Source organism: Anopheles moucheti, chromosome 3, assembly GCF_943734755.1.
Source record: "Anopheles moucheti chromosome 3, idAnoMoucSN_F20_07, whole genome shotgun sequence".
In the NCBI taxonomy this organism is placed as follows: domain Eukaryota; kingdom Metazoa; phylum Arthropoda; class Insecta; order Diptera; family Culicidae; genus Anopheles; species Anopheles moucheti.
In genome coordinates, this window is record NC_069141.1 from 36,163,568 (window position 1) to 36,186,447 (window position 22,880).

The 22,880-nt window shown below is 44.9% G+C and overlaps 1 protein-coding gene across 1 annotated transcript; it reads left to right on the top strand.

The window, feature by feature from the left end:
• The first annotated feature begins 3,297 nt into the window (after window positions 1–3,297).
• On the top strand, window positions 3,298–20,260 carry LOC128303709 (neural cell adhesion molecule 2-like). The gene is made up of 7 exons (XM_053040758.1): window positions 3,298–3,364; window positions 14,870–15,235; window positions 15,314–15,445; window positions 18,222–18,374; window positions 18,468–18,655; window positions 18,741–18,860; window positions 18,959–20,260. The coding sequence occupies exons 1-7, from the start codon at window positions 3,298–3,300 to the stop codon at window positions 19,412–19,414; spliced, it is 1,482 nt and encodes a 493-aa protein (XP_052896718.1). The 3' UTR covers window positions 19,415–20,260.
• The last annotated feature ends 2,620 nt before the right edge of the window (window positions 20,261–22,880 follow it).

The window sequence follows — 22,880 nt, forward strand, 5'->3', positions numbered from 1 at the left end:
TCAATTTAAATTAAATATTTAGGTTTCTACAGAGAGACTAAACAAGAAAGAAAGTTGTCCAAGGGTTCCAGAAAATTCCAAGAAATATCTTTCATAGCAATAGACAATATTCTAAATTACTCAATATTTCAAACAAAATTACCAAAAGTCTAAATTTTTCATCAACAGACCATTACTTGCGCACCTATTCATCATCTTTACGGTATGCAATTAGCTTAACACCGTTGAGTCAACTGCAATTTGTTAGTAATTTAACAAGTACATTGTCACCTGGGCAATGCCCTAAGAGACCGTTTCCTCCATTCCACTCGTCTAAAGCGCTCGTCCGAAAGGAAACATTCTCCATAAGACATTATCGTTCCCGTTCGCCCTAATTTGAGGACTGTTTGCATACCCTCACCTTTAATGCCATCAGGCAGCGTGAAAAGCCACGGTAAAAAGATTCATTAAAACACCGCACTTCAACTCATGCGGTTGTTACAGTGAAGGTGGGATCTACGCAACCAAGATAAAGCGAGAAAATGTGAGTCAACAATGGGTCTCGAGCTGTTTGAATAGCAGTTGTAGCGAGCGAAAAACTGTCTTTTCCGTCTGTCTGGCAGTGGGAAAGGACAACGGACACATACAAACAGCAACAAAACACAACCACAACCACACGAAACAAACACTACTTGCGCAGGAATTATGATAACTTCTTGCACGATTAACGTCCATCATCGTTATCACGCGGAGGTGTATAATAAAAGCAAAAAATATTACTCCTAAACCGTCGTTTGTGTATGATGGACGGTTGTGACATTCGCACACATAAGCGGGGAGGATTCTTTTTTTGTGCGTGTGTTTTGCCGCCATAACTTAAGCGCGGAGCACAGCAGTTGAAGAAGTACGATGGGCACTCCGAAACATCCGTTGTACAACATTCGAAACAACGAGCAAAACGACAAAAAAAAGGAGACACCTGTCAGTAAGTTACTCACGACACCCTATCGGAACTTTTCGCCTCTTTCTCTCGCGGGACCGTGGGTAGGATCGTCTCGATGGCGCCATCGCCCCAGAATCGAACGATGCTTATGCTTGCGTGTGGAAATATCTCCTTCCGTGTAGCTGACAGCGCCGGGAAAAGTTCCACGAAACTCGAAGTGGTTCCTTTGCTTGATCGCCGGAAGAAAGTTCCATCGGAACCGTTGACGGCGGTGGATAACTTTCCAATCAGTGCCGCGGGGTCCGGCAAAGAACCGTCCGGCTCACCATGCATAAGTAAAAGGGGAAGGATTTTAATTGCTACCATCAAAGGTTTCGATGGGAAAGCGAAAATTGGGCATCGATCCCTCACGGATGCTACCGTTCCGTTCGCTTAGGCAGCACATTAGCTGCCGTTGGTGGTGGCTGCAACCAACAGATGCAAATCTCGGTGTAATTAAAATGATAGAAATTCAATCTTCATCACTGCATCTGCATTTTCCACTGCTCAACCACCGTTCAAGAGCCATAGCCGTGCGGAAAGTGTCCGCAAGAAAGCCGAACTTTTGTCTTTCCGAATGATTTTAATTGCAAACCACTAACCAACTGACCAGCCGTAGATTACGAACCATTCGCTTCACACCACACAGAGCCACACCGTTGCCGTTTTGTTTGCCCTGTTCGCAGATGGAACAAAAATACAGATGCAACCGAACGGAGCGGTATTGTTATTCCAGCGCCCGTGTCGTCCCGACCACTCCAACTTCAGCAAACGGTTTGATGTCGCCCGTGCGTGTGTGAGCATTCGGGTGATGATTATGTAATTTGCAAAACTACATTCTAGTCCATCACTTGATCCATCTTGGGATGTGGAATCCCCCTGTTTTTCAAATGGCAAAACGATGACGTATCCCCGTATCCAACCCTATACCACGGAACCGGAAGCACTCCAGCGGTTCATCCACAGGGTTCGGAACGTTCATCCGAGCGCGGTTCATTCGTTGTTTTTGTTCATTCTCGCGTGAACTGCAACGGAAAGAACGTGTGCTGCCGGAGCTGATGGCCCTTGCGCTGGTGCGACCACGTTCAATCTCGTCCGGAGTGTCGTCTCGGGTGCCAACTCGGGTGTGTGCAAACGAGCGTACGGTAGCGCGGGAGTGTACTTGCACGCGATCAGCACGCCAGTGGAAGCGATTTTCGATTTTCTAATCAAAAGGGATCGCGTGTGAGATCGGATCGATCGATCGGGGAGGACCGTGAGGAAGGGGAAAGTGAGATCAAAGGTTAAGGGTGGTGGAAAGTGCATCGCTTGGGTGTGTGAGTGTGTGTGTGTGGTACATTGATTGATCGAATAAAATTAAAGCGATCCAAATTGTCCGATCGCCGCTCCGTCTCGGGTCTCTCTAAAGTCTCTAAAGCGAAACGAACGCGACCGGGAGAAGGATTGAAGATTGATGGTGAGCAAAATTACCCACTTCCTAGGGTGTTTCGACGTACCCGAACGATAATTCAATTTATTTCGACAAGTGTTGTGGCCCGGTCCCGTTCTGGTTCGCGGTTCGCACTCGCACTAGCTAGTTTAGTCGGGGGAGCGGCGGTGAGTGAGTTAGTTGTGCGTTGTCTGATGCTCGTTCACTAATTAAGCGGTGCTCGGTGGTGCATCTTGAAGGCACTGTGAGCGTGTGTCTTAAGTGTCCGTGGGCAGTCCGTGGGCCAACCGTTCCCGGGCCGGGGTGAGTGTGAGTGTGATTGTGTGCCCGGTTATTGAACCACCACGCGCCATCAGTCGTGCCAAATTGTGCCAACAAATCCATCGATCCGGTGACACAATCGAGGAAGTGGTGCTAAATTTGAGGTGTGTGTGTGTGTGTGTGTGTGTGTGTGTATGTGTCTCACCTTCCGAGTGGTTGCTGGACGATTCGATAATCGAATATAATCCAATTAACGTGTCCATCCACTTGGACGTATTCTTCCCACCCCATCACTTAGCTGTTGCGCAGTGAAAGCAGCAGTGTGCAGCAAAAATCGCAAGATCCTTCGTTTTTAACACACGCAACAACAAAAATATTCAAGGAAGTGATCCCGTAACGTGCCGGTTTTTTGTGCTCCACCAAACATCATACCGAAAAAAGGGAATATTTTGCCCCAAAATTTTTTGTTCTGTCCAAACATGCAGTCCGTGTGAGGTGCGCCGTGTCAGTGAGGCACAGCCGAGTTACACCAACCGAACCCAGTGTGTGACAACAATAAGCAGACGCCTGGAAGGATTATAGCCCCACACCGCAGACACACCAACACGGAAGGCCCACCGGAGTGTTCCCGTTTTGCCGTGCAACAATGATTACTCCCCGGATTACCATGACTCGGATGCACTTTGGATTCAATTTCCTGCTCCTTATTGCCGGTGAGTGTTTGCATGCTGCTGATGGTAGTTGAGGGTCGCGAAACTCGCTAACTACGCCCCGGTACCCGGCTGTGGCACAAGTTACAATTGGCCTGTGTGTGTTTCAAACACTCTAAAGTCATCGCGTCCCAAACGCTCTTACGCCTAATTGGATTGGTACGCCCGGAAATATTCGCCATCCAGCGTGTGTGTGTTCCAGTGTTTTTTTCTCTGACGTGCCCTTTTCAGGGGGATGGAGACTTAAGGTTAAAAAAAGAACAAACTACAGACGGATAAGCAGATGTTGTTTCGGTTGTTTTTCCTTCTTGTGTGTATGTTTTTGTTTTTAAACTAAACTCCATTGAAACACGCAAATTGTTCAAGGTCATTGTGGTATTATGGTGCTATGAAACACACAAAACCCAACCCCAAACGACGCTGTTTCGTCTCCTAATCGTATTGTCGCGACTGAATCGCGCGTTGGACAGGAAGATGGATGGAGTTACTTGTTCTCCTCACAGCACCCCCAAAGACAGTGGAGTTCTTCGCGTCTTTTGTTTCGGAAAATTTCCCCACTTCGCATCGCATCCCATCCCATCGCCCTACTCTCTCACGCGGACAACTGTCACGAAATTGTCACGCTACACGCACGACACACATCCAGTGAGTGAGTGTGTTTGCGGTCATGGCCATTTCCCCATTCCTCCAACGCGGGATGGTGACTCCCGGTTCTTTGTTTGCTGCAGCGAATGAAACAGACACCATCGCGATTTGGTGATTACGTCCTCCCGATCCCTACGCCCTTGTCTCCCCTCGCTGCCACCCCGCGCCAAACATATGCAAATGGAATTTATGTTCTATTCTTGGTGCAGTATATTGGTGCATGGGTTGTTGGGGCATTCTGGCAACACACCCCAGGCACCCGATTGCGACAGCGGACAAAGGCAGCGACGCACCCTTTTTGTGTGACGAGCGCCCTGCGTGGCAAACGCGAACGGAAACGGTTCTCTTTATGATCCATCGGTGACACCCTTTCGCACTTATGGGACGCAATAATTTCCTCCCGCGAATGCGAATTATCACTTCAGCGTGTGGTTTTTCTTTTATTGGCACAAAAGAAGGTGCAGCTGTTGGGGGTTTCACACATAAAGAAAGCAAACTGTCAGTGTGCTGTGGTGTAAAAGGTTTTATATACTTGTTTATTTTATTAACTATAATATATTAAATTTATTTGTTCTTTTCGTAAAAAAAACCACAGAGTTACTTTGGATAGGTTTAAAGCTGTTAAAACTAATGATATTGCTTCAATTTTATTCGATTCCCTGCAATATTTGTCAATGGAAAGCGAGCCATTCATTGCTTTCGAAGAATAACGAAGTCGGTTGATGAGTAATGCATTTGTCATGATCATTTGAATTGCTAATTTTGAAACATGGTTGACTTTCCCCTGTTGCAAAAAGAATTCAGTAGAAATGTTTTCAATTTCCCAATAAGGCTCTCGTGGTATAATTTAATAATTTACTTACTTACAACATTCCATTCCATTGTTTATTCTCATTTCAAAGCGAAATGGAATAGGATTCCAAAAATTGCCATTGTTTCGTTCCTAGATAAGTAAAGCCATTTTTACGTTTTTTTAGAGATCTTATCGCCGTGTTCGTCCTTCGGCATTGTCAAAGCGCTTCACAGCAGCCCTAATCAGATCATGCCTTCGGTACCACATAAAACTTCAATCAACCATAATGTTTTATTCTGTTTAATGTTATATTTTATTATTTTTCGCTTCTGAGAATTGATGTAGCCAGTTTAACTTATCTCACAGACGTGATGCATCAACTGTTTCTTTTTTATAGCACACGGTATAGGGGTAGAGATTGGTTGCTTCATACAATTTCTAAGAAAAAGTACGTTGAAAGCTGCACATTCGCAACGTTTGATGTGAGCGTTTGGTTAAGGACATAATGATATTATGCTGTACTTCTAAGAACTGATCTTACAAAATCTGCATTCGTCTGTATGGTGCACATGGAGCCGCTTTCTCTCACGTATCTCATGTAACCGCAATCCTCCTTCGCATAACTGAAAACCGCCAGATTTTTAACTCTGCTTGAAGTAATACGCTACAGACGAGCTCCATTACTTTCATTCTGTATTGAATATTCGCTATTTTTATGTAGGCCATTTGGTTCATATAATAATTCCCAGATTTTTATAACTTAATAGTAGTTAGCACAAGACTTAAAGATCATTTCCGAACTTTCTTTTAACAAAACAGACTTTCCTTTATATCGGGTTCAATCAGTTCCACTGTTTTGGTCGTTATGCGATAGGTAATAAAAATCATGTGAAAAGTGTAGTTTTAACGCCACTTTAATATAAGTGCATAAGTGCAATTATTTTAAAAATTTATGTCTGTATTGTAGTGCAAATATTGTGATTATGTGCAGTGTGATTATTTAATGCAGGGATCTTCAAACTAAGACGTGGTGGGCGTATGCGGCGCACAACGCTATTACTAAAGTTAACAACATACGAATCTGTCTTATTCAAATAAAATTGTAGTGTTTCTGAACCGTTTAACTGCTAAATATTATTTTATTTAATACGTTTATAAAACTTTATAAACTATTGTCTCTTCGAACGCAATATCGGTGAAAATAGCATGCAAGCTTCAACAAATGCGGTCCACGGTCTAAAAAGTCTAGAGACTCGTGATCTAATGAAATAGACAATAAGTTTTGTAATTGTTTTTGAATATAAAACGAAAATATGTGTCATAAACATTCTCATACTCATACGCCAAAGGAACATCTTCGTCAGAATCATGTATGTAAGAGATAAACCGCTCATGGTTTTAATACTGACAGGAGGATTTTTTTCAGCGTGCCCAGTTGGTATATTGTTTAACGATTCCACACGACAGGACCAAGACAAATTTTTATCCAGGATGATCCCACTTATCAAGGACTAACTATCCGGCCGCGTGGTAAAATAAGTCATTAGTTGCAAGTTGTAACAAATCAATTTCCTTGACATTAGAAATTCCATAAGTTCTTCTGAGGATGGGATTTCCATGTGCTCCATTAGAACATCTTGAATGTTATTGTTGTCAATGCTCGATCCTCAACTATTGGTCAAGGTCATAAGTTCATTTACTGGTGGACTTATCCTGAGCAACTCCTGAACATTACATACCAAGTCAAATTATCTTCAACGTTAAGACCTCGGCTATGAGCAGCAAAAAAAAAGTTGCTGGAAGTTTAGTTTTAATTTTAGTTTTATTTTAAGTTTAGTTTATGAAAAAACTCGTAGCGATACTCGTTAAGAAAAGGTTGACTGTACACCGAAACGAAGTGGCCATTAAGCGACCCGAACCGTCGTTTAAAACTCTACGTAAGTCTTGCTTTAAAAATATCCACCAAGAACGTTGGTAGCATTGCGATAAGAAATCTACGGAAGCGGAAATTGATTAACAACCTCGAATAATTCACCTATCATTCAACCGATCCTCGCCTGGAAACGATATCCTGTCCCACTTCCCACCGCTTACATGACCCCAAATGAAAAATGTGCCCTTCCCTTCCCCCTTCGCTCATGATTGATAACGGCCTACTCTCTATCGGTCCGTAGAGATGTCTGCACACAGCGCCGAGATTGTGATGAAACGAGTGCCCGTGCAACAGACATCCTTCATGTGTCATCCTAAATTTGGAGACTGAATGCCACGACCGTACATATCCGTGAATCTTTGCTTACCTTTACATCTTCCCATTTCTCCATTTCATCCATTTTTTTTTTCTCGTGTGTGTTATTTACAATGCTGCCCACCGTGCTAGAAAACGATTTTCGATACTAAGCGATCCTAACGACCGCACTTTGTCGCGCCGCACTCAGGGTTTCACATTTAAATTCTGGTCGCTTTTATCTGTGTGTGGCCCACTTTTATCCCATGATTTACAACCATTAGATTCAACCTACTCACACACACACACACACACACACCACATTGCTCATTCATGTCGGACAACGTTTTGTAAAATGCATGGCTCGGGAATGAATTTTTAAAACCAAGAACCCTTGTTCTACATGCCCTTCGGTGGCGCGATTCGACATAAATTTTCCCTCGGTTCGCTGTGGTTGCTTTATGTGCTGGCGGAGTATTATATGTCCTGTGACCGACTGGCCATGCTTGTGAAACACGGGGTAGGGGGGAGGAGGGAAAAGCGCCCAGAAAGCACGTGTCCGAAAGTGAGTGTTTTGCATACTTTTTTCTCGGTGTACTCCTCCAGTCCTTCTAAATCTTCTTCTGTCGGTCCTTATTCTTAAATCCGGAAATTAATGTGTGCACGATGATCGTTGCAACTAAACGATTCTGCACTCCGCTTTTAATATGTGCCAGAAGAACAGCTCACTGCCGACCGGTACAAGCACAAGTGCAAGGATCTTTCTTGCCCCACTGGCCCACACCCAGCGAACCCCGACCAAGCGAGTGTATCCATTAGAGAAACATTTATCTTGCTGCTATCAATCCCAATTACCCTTTCAGCCAGAAACTCAAACTGTACTTCGAACTTGTGCTGGTGCGCTCTGGACTTTTTTTTCCCCCACATTCATGCTCGCATGCCTTGCTGGTATGACCTACCTCAATATTCACCACGCCCAACAGGCCACTTCACAGTCGGACGGGGCTAAAACTAAACGATTATTTATTCATCACCAGTCCGGTGCAGGATTTTGGCCAAAAACTTCCGGCTTACGATACCGTGGGCCACGGGAGGTAAAATGGCCAACCCTTATCCTCACCCTCCATCGATTTCCCCTCCTTCTTCTGTTTCGCTTCGCGCAACTACCAATGCTAACAGCGATAAAACTTTCCACCACCCTCCAGGGTTTATAAACCACCCTGTTATAAAAGCCACACTGTAAACACGACAGCACAATTCCCCAAATTTGGTCACATTTATTCGGGTTTGGTTTTGCATGAACAACAGGAAACAAAAAGAAAGAAGGGCGAACGGAAAAACATTGACCACTGTCGTCCGTGTTGCATATCCTGTCCTCCTAGCCCCACAGCATTGGCGTCCGAGAGTTTAGATCAAACGAATCGGGTTTTGTTGTGTAAATACATCACTTTTCCCCTTTTCCGGAAGCAAAACACACAAGAAAAAAGGTAGCCGGGACAGTTAAATATTTAAAAAAAACCATCCCGCTCGGAAACGGACCGAATCGGAATTAATCAAAAAACTTTCTTCCGCAACTCCTTCCGCCATCGTTTGCTTGTGTGGGGAGAGTTTTGTCGATAAAGCTTTTCTGTCCGCTGCAGTTTTTTGTAAAAGCTAGCAAGCTGCACAGCAGATGGAAAATAAAGAATTGTTTCTGGGTTTTACGTCCGACCACTCGTACGTGGGTACAGAAAACTGACCACAACGGAGTGCAAAGTGCTGGCGGAAATAAAACTTTCCCCGTTTTGCGCAAAACATCAAACCACCAACGGGAAAGTGCAGCGACGTAGTTGCGCGTCATCCCACCGGTGATAAATAGTGTACGGAGAAGCTTTTTTTTCCTTATTTCCATACCTTCCATTAGGCTGCCAAAAACATCATCGTACTACCATTGGGAAAAAAGAGGACAAAAGAGGGGTTTTTTACTCTCTCTGATTCGATTTTTCCTTTTTCTTGGTCAAGCACAAATGAGGCAAAAAGGAAAACCAGCTGATCAAATTTCTTATCCAGCTTCCATAACGCCGATGGGCCTTATGCGCAATATTTGTGCTGATTCTCATCGGTTCGGTTCAATAACTCGTGTTCATTTCATGCACTTGATATAAAGAAGTATTTTCCATGGTACAAGTGGAACAATCTCTCTCTCTCTCTTTCTCTTTTTCTCTCGCTCTCACACTCACTGGTTGGCCAAAAAAGAATTTTCCACCTTGAAGCTTACCTAAGGGAAAATTCCCATCAAGAAATATACCCTTAAATAAATCTAAAAGGAAAAAAAAGTTCTTCCCTCCCTCGGTGTAAAAGTTCTGTAATATGTGCTTGTGAAAGATTATGAGAAAGTTTGCATTTTTCCTTTTTTTCCGCTCGCTTTGCATCCTCCTAAACAGTGGTCCTAAAGGGCCACCGCCAGCGTTCAGCGTACTGCCCTGTTGGCAGGTCTTATGTTTTCATTCCATCCCTAATGGATGGCAGGGAAAGTTTACGTGCATTCCATCTTCAACTTCGGTCCAATTACATCGCAGAATAAAGGTAGTTTGGTGGAATTTATTAAAATTTTCCAACTATTCAACCAGCACCAGAGCACCAAGCCTACCTCAACTTTAACGCCCGACCCTGTGCGGGGGGATTGCGTTTCTGCTGGAGTGTACTTTCCACATTTTCCCACACGAAAGAAAACTTTCCCGAAGGTCCCATTTGACAGCCTCAAAAACGCGCACAGCTAAGCGCCGTAAGGTATGCAAAGCCATAACAAAACAACCTTACACACTGTGCCGCCGATACCGATACGGTGAAAGGAAGATGTTTTTGATGATCCAAACTGAGTGCATATAGGGCCGCCATTGCATGCATCTGAAGAGTGATCGTCTCAGTTTGCACATTATCAACAACGATAGAGCGATAGAGCGCTTCATCCCGCACGTCAATCTCAGCTTAATGTTTCCACGTTCCTGTCGGCGGTTCCGGAGATGTGTAAAGACCGTACGGTATATTACTATCCGTCTGCCGGGTAGAATGCGTCAAAGTTTCCATTTTCTCTCGAGTGAGGTTCATTGAATGGAATGATTATTATTGTGACAATGTGCAGTGAGCCGTACGGCGTACCGATGAGGAATGGGGGTTTTGGGTGCACCGACTAGGCACAATGCGAGACACAAACACGATTACTGTGATAATTACCCTTGGGGAGCATGGGCCGGAATGTAGGACTTGTCTAATGTCGATGCATTGCGGATCTTCTCACTTCACTTCACAGTTCACTTAAGCAAAGCTTTGAATGCTGACAATCTTCTTTCGTTATTTCCGTTCATATCCGGTGGGGATGTGGGGACATGCATGCGAGTCTTGTGTCCTACGGCACCAGAAGCCTTGACGAGGATTCATTCTACCATCCGTGCGACATCAAAAGAACTCCATATCCCCATAGCTCACTATCGCCCGCTTCTGGATTGCAGCAGGCCAACTTTGATTACATCCATCGCTAATCAAAGCAAGCTGTCACTTGTGTCGACTGCTCCGGCAACCGCAAAGCGCACACGTACGCTTTGCGCAAGGACGAAGGCGTCGCGTATGCAAACTATTCCGAACAAACCCGAAAATTGAATCTCGGAACGGGACCCACCAATATCCCCTCCCTTTGCCACAGAGCTTTTAGTTCGCTACCACACACCACACCGTCAGCAACTCCCGGAAACAAGCGGTGATAACAAGTCAATCTTCATTCCGTGGTGCTGCGTAATGCGTTCCTTCCTAACCTTTCGCTTCATGTTGGCAAGTAATCGTCTTCTATTGGCGACTACCGCGCGCTCACGACATTCCCGCAAAACCGGGGGGAGGGAACTGTTTCAACTGTCGAATTACGACCGTAAGGAGTGAATAAGCAGTTTCCGACACACCGCACACGGCTGACACTATTGCTGTGCAGCGGGTCTTCATCTCGGTGCAATCAACTAGCACGGACAAATCCACCACCAAACCACATATCACTTTCGTTTCGTACCTTCTTCAAGGCTGCCTTCGATTCACCGCTCAACCGACGCGAAAACACCCTCACCTTGTTCGGGCGTAGATCTACTTTTCATGATCACACACATTTATCAAAAAACTGACAACGAGTGGGTGATAAATCGGAACGAAACTTATGCGGGTATGCTCCCCCACCCTTCCACGGCTATACGGGTTGTGAGTATTCCAACAGCTTCATTTTTCCGCTTCGTCAGCTTAACCTAACCTCACCGCACGCTCTTTAACCGCACCCAGCAAACCCTTGATTGATTGCAACCATCATGAGAGAGCTTTTGAAGGACCTTTCGGAATGGAAGGGTGGGGCCATTCGTAACGCCTTTTCCACCTTTCATCTGTAGCAGTTCTTCGGTTTCATTTCCGGCGGACCCGTGCTACGGCATGCCTGGATCGCCAAGACCGAACGTTCCAACCCGGGTGAAGACCACAGCGCTCGGCAGGATAAATTTACAACAAGGAACGGGATTATTAATTTCGCAACAACATGACGCTACAAATAGTTGATCACGCCACCTTTTCGTTGTGGTTAAGATCACCCAGAAGACATTCTTGCTAACACTAACGCTCGTTAGTTAGGCGTTTGGCAAAGAAAGGAGCTTATTTTGTACCGCCGATTGCATACTTGTAGGCGGGTTCGTAGTTTTACTTAACAAAACGGCTATGTTAAGAGGCATCGGCTCGATATGAACTTGTTAGCCATTTCCTGCTTGCATAAAACAAGGTATATTCCGGTTGTTTGGGCCAAGCAGCCATTTGCTTACACTCGCATATTGCGCTTCGTAACGGCCTTATTCTTCGGTAAAACCCACAAGGCCAAACCGTTACGTTGATGTATGCAATTGCACTGTTTCGTAACTACTTCCTACCCCGCTTACGTTTCCTCAACCTCACCAACACACCCCTCCAAACGCCAAACACAACCGTCGTTCGATCGTTCTACCGGACAGCAAATAAATCCCATGCTTCTTAAGGAATCGAAAAGGCGTTCGTCCTCCGTGCGCATCATGCACTCGGCCCGCTCTGTGTGGGGTTCACCTTCGCTTCGGCCAGTGTGGTTGTAATGTAATTTATAGCTCGCTTGTTCCCCATCATGTTCCGGGAGGATGTTTGCCCGATGGTGGTCAGATGCACGTACGCTTACAGATAGAAGGTTTGGCCTGTACGCCACAGTCCATTATACCACATTATGCCCTATTTTCACCACCATACACCATTTCGGAAGCCGTTAAACAATTAATTACCATTCGTTGTTTTGCCATTATCCGTAAATTCCCATCCCGCACCGGATTGGTTCAAGTGGGCGAAAAGAGTTTTTGCCGGAATGGGTGCGGAATGATTTTAAATTAAATCAATCCGACGCTGCACAACGGCTTTGGTGTGCACGTTAGATAAGCTTCTCCGAAGCACGCCAGTGCGCTCAAACACCGATTCAACAATCATAACTGGATGGAAACGAGATATGAGGCTTTTCAAATAAGCTTCCCATTGATCCCTTGACATGACAGGCCCACGAGCATAACGCTATTGTTTACTATTGATCCGTGTTTCATTGTGGTTCGCCGAACACACACAATCATGGCAAATTAGAACTGATTCGATTTTCCATCACATTTGCATTCGATGCACCGCAAAGTTTAGTTAAATAAATATATATTAATACGCCTCTTGTATTAGACCTTCCACCTCTCTCATTCTAACGCCTGGATCACTGCAATCATTGCTAACCACAGTGCGCGAACAAAGCTGTGCGATTATTTAATGTGACATAGTTTTCGATCGTATCATCGCCCGGGTTTCCATTTTCACTACGGCCAATCATATTTACACAGTATCCATTTCGCTCACTCGTGGTCACCACCAAAACCACCGCCCCAAATCAGAATCGAACTGCTGATTGTTGATTATTATCGGATGATTATTTGTGCTTCGTGCGATGAGTGCTTTCAGATTATGGCCGCAGCGAGTATTTGTATGTGTGTGTGTGTTTCATGCAGACTTGTGCCATCAAACTTTGTGTAGTATTATTTTAATGTTTATATTTAATTTGGTTTTTGATGGTTTTTATTATAAAACACTCATAAACTATAAAAACAAATAGGGGATAGTCATTTTGTAAATTCGGAAAAAAACATTATTATTTTTTTTCGTTTTGTTACGCGGATTGCATACTTATAGGCAAACATTATTTACCGCTTTGGATCGAATTACGAACAGTTAAAGCATGTTTTGCACATATTATTATGTTGTTAATACAAATTAAATTGATCACTCCGCAACAAAATTCCGGAGCAAAATCTTCTAATTTGAGAAACAAATGAGAATTTCCAACATGTTTAAAAGAATATCATGGAAGCGTCACATTTTTGCCATAGTATTTCGAACTACGAGCACTTTTGACGCTATTTTTCATATCACCGATGGTTTGCTTCAGACAACCGATGTATAAGGTTCACAAGTCTCACATTTTCTTTGCTAAAAGAATAACTTTCTCGTTGAAACTCTCTAGTATTTTTTAAATTTATCACTGTCCAAGTTGGCATAAAGAGACATGCCTGTCTACGATTTTGGTCACATTTCTCCTTGACAGTAGTTCAATTGAGCAAACAAAGCACAAATGAAATGTCTCGCGGTGACATTTCTACGCCTTCTTTTGTGATTTTCTTCGAGGAGTCTGTATGCAATTACAATTTACTTCGGATGTCCAAAATATAAAACAAGATGAAAATTCATTGTTCAAACTGTGCACCAAATAATGTAAGATTTTACTTTTTTGGAATTTTGAACACAAAACGAAACCCTGCCATAATTTTCTCGTTGACAATTATCTTAAGCACCAATTCCAAAGCACTACGATGCATCTAGGTTAGAATAAAGGGAATTATTGATAAAAATCAAAACCACTAAGAAAGCCAACCCATGCTGAACTGGGTGGTAACGATAGATGGAATACATTTATTTATCGTAAAATTAAGACCAAACAGATTCGAGTGACGTTACACATTTATTCCAGTATATCATCACAATTATGTTGAAATAATAAGCAGTGTCGTTATACGCTGGGTATGAAAATATTCAACTAATACGTGAAAAAACACCCAATTTAGAAGCTGGTCGATTTCCGAATCAGAATGGTACACATCGTTTAATAAACCACACACGTGTGTAACTCACTTGTTGTATAATTACGATTTATTGCCAGCTTTGCAAAGCGGATTGCATACTTAAAGGCAAACGTTATAAACACGATTCAGAAAATACCGGTATTATCACCTTATTTGTCACGTTTAATCAAACCCGTCACATGGGTTATGCGTCATTAACTCGTGTCCCACTGGGAGACCCAAAGCAACGTGGCAACCCCAAAGGTCATTCGGCTAAAAAGGGGGGGAACTTTAGAAAGAATTGAAGCGAAAGCATGAAAATGTCGTTCCACAGAACGGTACAGCCCACACAAAACTCCCTGACGGGCAAATTAATCTTGTCGTCTTCCTCGCTCGGGCACCGTAAACCTTTTCGCCCGTAACCGTAATTGACACAATTAATCGGACGAACGAGATGAAACGAAGATGATTCATGGGCGCCTGGGGACGAGGCGTTTCTCGGTACGGTTAAAAGAGCATCTGTTTGAATCGCCTTATCCGATGCGATGACTCAAAATTTATGGTTCGCTTTCTTTTTGTTTTAATAAACAACAAAACAACAAACAGCTCGTGTTTTTCTTCCACAATAAATCCTTTTTATCCATCGTTCTCACACTCTCTATCCAACTTCTCCTTCTCCGAAACAGCTTCCTCCATTAATGGGAATCAACAAATCTCGAAGCGGACGGACCCGGCAACCGAGACGCTGAAGCTCACGCCCGAGGAAGAGACGGCCCACTTCGTCAACCAGTCGCGCATGGTCACCTGCAGCCACACGAACGCGGAAGTGAAGCTAAAGTGGCGAAATCCGAAAAATGTCGTCATTAGCGAAACCAAGGGCCGGGTACACATCGAGGACAAGGGCGATTCGCTGTCGCTGATATTCGAAGCGATCGCCCGGTCCGACCAGGGCAACTGGACGTGCGAGGTGGACGTGGAGGGAACGGGCACCGCTACCGAGGGCCGAGTGACCGTGCCCGCGCTGCGAAAGTCCTTTAAAATGATCGTTTACGGTAAGGGATAAGAAAAATGACCCCGCAAAAGGATAACAGCGATGTAACGATGTGTTCTCGCTTGTTGCACCTTCACAGAACCCATTTCCTTCCGGGATACCAGCACCGTGCAGACGGCCGTGGAAGATAAGGACGCAACCATCCGCTGCGAGGTAAAAGGACATCCGGAACCGTCCGTATCCTGGTACTTTAACGGGCAACCCCTGTTCTGTAAGTTCAGTGCTACTTATCACTCTTCATCGCCATCGCACCTCTCATCTATCGCCCACCTCATCAAACCATCCTACGGCCTCGAACGAAACGACGGCCATGAAGCATACCCGCTGTATCCAAACGGAACCGTTCCCATCGACTGCCGGTCCTATTTCTTCCACTCCGAAAGCTTTCCAAAGCTTCTCACCTGAACGCCTGCAGTGGTACAGAATGATGTGCAGCGTGGTAGAATTTATGTCCCCTCATTGCTACCGTTCATGATGGCCATCCTTTACAGCCCTGTCTGCCTGCCATTGGCACCCTTTACGGCTCGCTGCCACAATGGAAAGATGGCGAAAATGGCGGTGCACGTCGAGAGAATGCAATGATTATGGCGAAGAAGCATGCATTGTTTCGTTTCGGATGGCTCGCTATATGAACGATGTCTTTGCCATATTGTACCCGAGGTTTTTAGCGCTTACCGTTAACGCAGGAGGGGGGTAACACTTTTAAAAGCTTTTTCCCCAACCGATGGCGATGATGGCCGTGATGGCGTGTGTTGTTTCATTCACACGCTTGTGTGAGAGCGTTTTTTTTTTTCACTGCACTTTGGCGACGTTCGTGCCGGTTGGCACATGGCACATGGCAGCATCGACAGGGAACAGATTTCTTAACAGCAAATGATTCATAAAAGGTTTTATCCCCTCGTTCTATCCGCGGCAATTGAAATTGAATGCTGTGTAAAACGGAGTGCACCAGCAACAACAGGCAAAACAATGCATGCGTCTGGTCGGGCGAAACAACAGGAACAAAATGCCTTCCATTGATGGATGCTATTTTTGTTTAGTTTTTATAGGATTTTCTTTTCAACAGAGAGAATGCATTCAGTTGTGGTAAAGTGATTTTTTATTGACGTTCGAATGTTGTTTAGATGTGGCAGAGTAAGCCATGCCAACGGTAGACGGAATTCCAATATGTGCTCCTAAAAGTATGCAACCGAGAAACATGTTACAATGGCTAGTACATTTTTTGACATTGGAGCCTAAAAGTATGCAACTGTCACACCAAATTGCTTCTGCGAAATTATTTACTCAACGGCGACTCCGCAGCAAGTGCTAAATGTATAAAATTAAACGAATAAACTCATTTTAAGAAACTTTTATTGCTTTCTTGCACAAGAAATGGATACACACCCCATTACAATGCATGCAAACTACCGCTAAAGAATTTAAATGAATTCTTCAAACTTTCAAAACACCTTCACTTGAAACCCGACGCAATAGCTGCTTGTTTAGATATCCTCGCCCGATAATGATGCGAACGGTGAAACAACAGTTGGATAACTACTTCAGCAAGCAAGCTAACCTTCCCGGTGTGTGCACTCGCTTAAGCGCAAAAGCGCTACCCTTGCCATCCCCAAAAAACCGACCCCGCCTACCGGTGCCGTGGGATGTAAACCGCACTGTTTCTTTGCCCACTTCGCAGCAGAAAGCTAAACAACTTTTTACTGCCAACAACTTACCCGACAACTATCCCGGCAATGGCTCACTCCAAACACGCGGTTGTGCACCGTACGAATCCCGATCCTCCAGAAAGGCCGACGGTTCACGGGTAGGAAACGATAAACCACATAAATCGCATCATGAGTCGACCGGGCAAGCATCGCTCCCCTCTAGCGTTGTAAGCATCAGAAGTTGCTGCCTCAAATTAATTGTTACAGCAACAATGAACCTCGCTCAGCCTCGCTCAGCCAACCGGCCCAAAACACCGTTCACTGCTCTGTTATCCAGCGGAAGGGCGATAAATAAAACATACAAACAAAATACTCCAACGGATAAGGACGAACGGGAGCTTTTCGGGAGAAACGCCATGGGTACACACTCCGCTGCCGGAAGGAACTAGAACTAGAACCACAACCACCGGAAGAAAAACTTCCACGCTTCGATGGTTTCTATACTACCCGCGCTGTACCCGCGGGCTTTTCCACATTTAATACAGGGTGCAAAGAAACAAAAAGTCATCCACCGAGCTCCGTCGACAACCGGCCCCACGGGGGAACTTGTTTGACTTCCTCACGAGATCTTTTACCCTAACTCAACCACTGTGGGGGTTGTTTTGCGTCGGTATACGCGTATCGTTATTGTTACAGTAGCGTTCGCGAGCAAGAGAATTGGAAAAACTCATTAGTCTAGATGACGTTTGCATTGGAAGGTGAGAATCGAAAATGGTTACACTAGTTTTGTGCGTCATGCGCCATGTTTAACTAAAGCGTAAACATTGTACCGAAGACTTGCTTTTCTGCACAAACACCAGGCGTCTCCATTCGGCGAATCGATCACGGAAAACCCTGCTCATCCAACAGTAGTAGTAGGCCTTGATAACTTTACAAGACCATTTTAAGGAATAGACGGTTGCATAGTTACGGGATGCTTTGTAAAATGAGTGGAGTGAAGGAATATATTTTTCGCCCAAAAGTATGCAATTCACATGACATTACTTACCTTTTCGGAAGGATTTTATTGCTGCTTGTTTGTCGCCTTGTTTTGTCCACGTAATCTTACACAGGGAAAGGGACTGCATAATGCAAATGAGTTCGCACCTACGTTCGCACCTTGACAATGCTATCGATCGTTATCGAACCGGCACTCAGCGCACCTTCACCCTCATTTACATATAATTTGAATGCTAACAACAATTTGATTGTTCCATCGGATCCGTTACGGCCCCGTTCAGATCTTTATTTAAATTTCGCTCACTTTGCACCCTTGTTAACAACCATCGCTACCTGACGCAGTCTCCAACAACGGGCGCTACAGCAAGCTAGCGGACGGGATGTCCATCAAAAAGGTGGTCCAGAACGATAGTGGCGAGTACACGTGCAAAGCGTTCCAGATCTCGGCCACCGGAAGCAGCTTCGAGGAGAAGACGATTCGACTAAACATCAAACGTACGTCTTCCGATCGATAGAGTTCCCCCACGGCTGGAGTTCGATTCAAACAGTTCAATCCTTTTCTTTCCCCTTTCCAACGCTAAACCGTAGATAAACCTTACCTGCCGGCCTGGAAACCATCCGTGTCGGACGCGTACGGGTACGTTGGTGGGGTGGTTAATATTACGTGCGAAGCGACTGCCGAACCGCCGGCCAACTTCAGCTGGTCGGCCAACAATAAAAAGCTTACCCCGAAAAGTCACATCATCTACAACGGGCGCCATGTATCGATGCTGCAGGTAATGGGCGGTTCGGCTGTTTTTTTTTGCTTTGCTTTGCTTTCAGGGAAATTCTTTACATTTTCCATTTTCCATCCATTTTCAGATCATGATCAAAACCAGCAGCATATTCGGAAAGTACAAGTGTGAGGCCAAAAACGAACTTGGGACGGTGTCGCAGGAGATTCACCTGAAGGAGGGCACCAAACCCGATCCACCGAGTCTGGTGAGTATTTTCCACCATGCCGTCTTTTGCCGGTTTTTTGCAAAACACATTGCAACGTGACATTTCCTTTCGCATTCACCTATTCCTGCGGGCTTCAGTTTCAGCTACGTGGTGTCAACTCGGACACGCTCGACATCGACGTGGGTGCAACGAAATCCCATGACATACCGCCCGATCCGACCACCGTCATCGGGTACCGGTTCGAACTGATGCCCACGGAGGAATACTTAAAGTCCCGCTCGTGGGACGAGGCGAGCCGACGTGACTTCGATGTGGCCGACGGTGCAACGTATCTGCTGGTGCAGCTCATACCCGACACCAAGTACCTCATCCGGGTGGCCGCCCGCAATGCGGCCGGGCTGAGCGACTGGACCGAGGTGAAGGAATTCTCGACACATCCACTGCAACCGCACGGTACGAGCGGGTCGCCGGTGGCCAACGCGAAACCCACCGATGTGTGCTTCAAGTTCGTTTGGTTCTTGGCCGTAGCGCTCCCGGCGGCCCTATCCATCACGCATCACCGATTTGCAGACCTAACCAAGGCCCGGTTCTAGGTCACAATGCGTCCTATACGTCCCACTGTTTCCCACACTACCCAGCACACCCCGAAGAGAAAACGAAAATAGATAAATCCTAAATAGGTTGCAAAGTGAGCCCCGATACGGCCCGCATGAGTGGTGGACATTCGCGACACTCGCCATCCCAGGCGGGAAATTAAACAAGGTAGGAGAAATTGGCATCTCTCGCTGCTAAGGGGAGTAGAAAAAAAAGAAGGCAAACTTCCGCAGACGTTTCGTAATGGCGCGTAACATGCCAGCAAAGTGCTCGAAACACGGTGCACCGATGCGAATGATCGATCGCACGGCATGGAGCACACGGTGACGGTACATCGAAATGATGAGAAAAGTTTTTAGTGTCACTTTACGGAAATTAGACTCGTTTGGTGTGGTGGTATGTATGTTCCACCTTTTTTTTTTGTTTGCGCATAAAAAGCACTGATGAAGTTGGAGACACACTAGAAGAAAACCTTGCAAATGCATCATCGAATGGGAGATACTGGGAATTGAGAAATAGTGATGCTGTCAACCATAACCAACACCATGCGGAAGTTTCCATTCCATGTAGACACACATACACACTTATGCGAAAAAGGGTGCTAAAGAGGGAAACAATCTGTTGGAATGTTCACTAAGAAAATGTAAGGTGCACAGTGAAAGGCACTCTGACAGGCCAATACGCCTCAAGGTATGCAATTCTTATGGTTAAACGCCTAAAGTCCGGCAATAGGCAAACCACATTGTGCATTTTACTGATTTTTGTTATATAGCTTGCTAAGTTTCTACAGCGAAACAGTCGCCCGGGAAACATAAAACCGCACCAAACACTGAAAACACACACACACACATCCTTAGCGCCAAAGAAACCGATCCCTTAGTAGATTAGATATATTGAAAAGAAATTTCGCATGTTTTCGACATTTTGAAGAGAGATGAGTGTGATTTCAGCATGTTTTATGTGTACATTAAACTAGCATCGGTGAACAGAACGGAAAAAAAAGAATCATGTGTGTGTGGGTATGTGTGTAAGCGCAAGTTACTATAGCAACGGTGGAAACGAGCTAGGATAGTTACAGGCTGTTGTGTTTTTGGATATCTGTTGTTTATGTAAACGTTCGAATTTTCTCAACCTCTCCAAGCGACGTGTTAAAGAGAGTGGGCAAATTGTATAATAAGCACACTTTTCCCGTTAAAGAAAAAAACACAACAGGATCAAACATAACCCAACATAAAATTCGCTACATTATTGCATCCTTGAACACATCCGTTCCCACCACCGAATGGGTCCACACCGAAAGGGGCACAGAAAGTAACACACAGAAAATAGAAAGGAAAGCTTAAAGCAATTTCACTCAATTATCATTGAAAATGTGCTTCGTTTATTAAATTCTTGACCTCCCCCCCCCACTTTATCACGATCAACCGAATCAACTCATTAAACGACAAAGTGCTGCAGCAGGTTGAGCACTGAGTTGCGGATTTTTGTCGGCCATCGAATAAACGTTGTTCAAGTAGTGAGCCTGTTCAAGACCGAAAACCTGACACACATAATCCCTTTCCCTGGAGTCCTTTGGAGAGGGTTTGCTGCTACCTGACAAGGGTGGACAGGCGGGTACACTACGAGCGTAAAATAAGTTTCCTAACAATTGGTTTAGCTTCTTGCTAAATTTCCTTCACGGCGGGACGAACAGCGACCGTTAGCGAAACGAACTCCTAATCCTGCGACATCCAATGCCGGCTCGTCCGGTTGCCGCACGGGTTATGCAAGCTGAGCCGGGCCGGAAGAGTTGCAGTGTTCCGGTCCCAGTTCCAGCTTGCACCAGAAGAAACAAGCAACGACTGGCCTTGTGACTGCAATCAGTGCATCGTTTTGGGTGCATCCAGATGCCGTGCTGGTGGTACTTTGCAGATGCAATTAACTAGATAAAAAGGTTTCAATTCTTTCCGCGCCGAATTTCGAGTGGCGAGCGACGGAGCTGTGCGGAGGTAGAATGATGCTTTATTTTCTCAACTTTTGTCATGTTTTTCCATTCGGCGTGCTTCCCTTCATTCATACACGGCACGACACACTTCCATCTTTTATGGTATGCTTAGCAATGGGAAACTGCACTGACTGGTGTTTGCCTTCAAAGTTGATTTCCTTTCTTTGGGCTTTCATGTCCCGCTACCTCCATGCGGACGATGAATAAATTTAAAAGTCCAACACCCAGCGAAATAGAAAACAGAATCCTCAAAAAATGGCGCTCTTTGTAGAACGATCGTCGACAGCGAGGAAATTCCGCCTGATCTGCATTCGCGTTCAGCTCGGTCCCTTATCAAGGAAGCAACTTCGCCCATAAACAACGGCTCGCTATCGTGTGATACGGTTGGCAAAATGGATGACAACACACACAAAAAAATGCAAGCACACAGAGATAGTTTTGTAGTTAAAACGGAAACGAAACACTACATTCCGTTTATGCAAAAGCTCCACACAGGGCGGACGTAAAGTTGAAGGAAACGATCTCACCTGCACATCCACATGCGGTATATTGTCGCCAGTCCGAGATGGATGGGGGCTTCACGGGATATGTTGTTGTATGTTTTTGTTCATTTTCCTAAAATATTCCTTTTCTACCATAGCAAGCAACATCAAACGACTTCTAGACGAATCTAGAGCGAGTGTATGGAAGTTGGAATGGATATTTGGTGTTTCGTTGTGTCGCTCAACAGCAACACTTGCAATCGCGGATGCCAGCACGGGGCAAAAGGGGGCGAACAAGCAAAAACAGGAACAAATCATTCAAAATTCATTTGTGGAAATTCATTGCTTTGAGCGCAAACATGCAGCCACTGCAGCTGGGACAAATATGCGAAAAATATGTTAAATTCATCCCAAAATTTATTAACTCGCCCCAGTAATTTTGGCATAAAATGCATCGGTGCACGTTGCTGTAGCCGCAACCCCGTGCATATTCCACCTGGTAGCTCCCGGTTGCTTTAAACCTTTCCCCATTGATATAATAATTGCATTTCACTTATTAAATAAACCCAATTTTCCTGTGTTCCTTCTGCTTGTTCGCAGCAGTCTGCGCTACAAAAAAAGGGAACCTCCATATAATAAATTGATCAGACCGTGTTTTCTCGCACCCTTTCGCTGCCTTTCTTTCTTGCCCAAAATGCTTCCAGCATTCATACACAAACACAACCGTGTACAGGACGTTTAAGCGCACCAGGAAAATGGCGTGGGGTTGAACAAACGGTTATTGTTTAAACACAACGCGCCCCCCAACGGGCGGCGTGTCATCGCGCGCGATCCTTCTACGCTTCACAGTTCGGAAAGATGCGTTCATAAAGTTTAAATTAAAATTTTCTTTTTCGCGATTTTTAAACCTTTTTTCATTAATTTCCTATTTCGCGGAAAAGTGTGGAAAAGTGACAAACTTTAAAAGATGCGCCTGTCGTTTGCACTGCTGCCCGAAAC

Coding starts and splice junctions, on each gene's coding strand:
- LOC128303709 (XM_053040758.1), top strand. CDS start 3,298: ATGATTACTCCCCGGATTACCATGACTCGGATGCACTTTGGATTCAAT. Junction 15,446..18,221: donor TAACGGGCAACCCCTGTTCT/GTAAGTTCAGTG, acceptor TACCTGACGCAG/TCTCCAACAACGGGCGCTAC. Junction 18,656..18,740: donor GCCATGTATCGATGCTGCAG/GTAATGGGCGGT, acceptor ATCCATTTTCAG/ATCATGATCAAAACCAGCAG.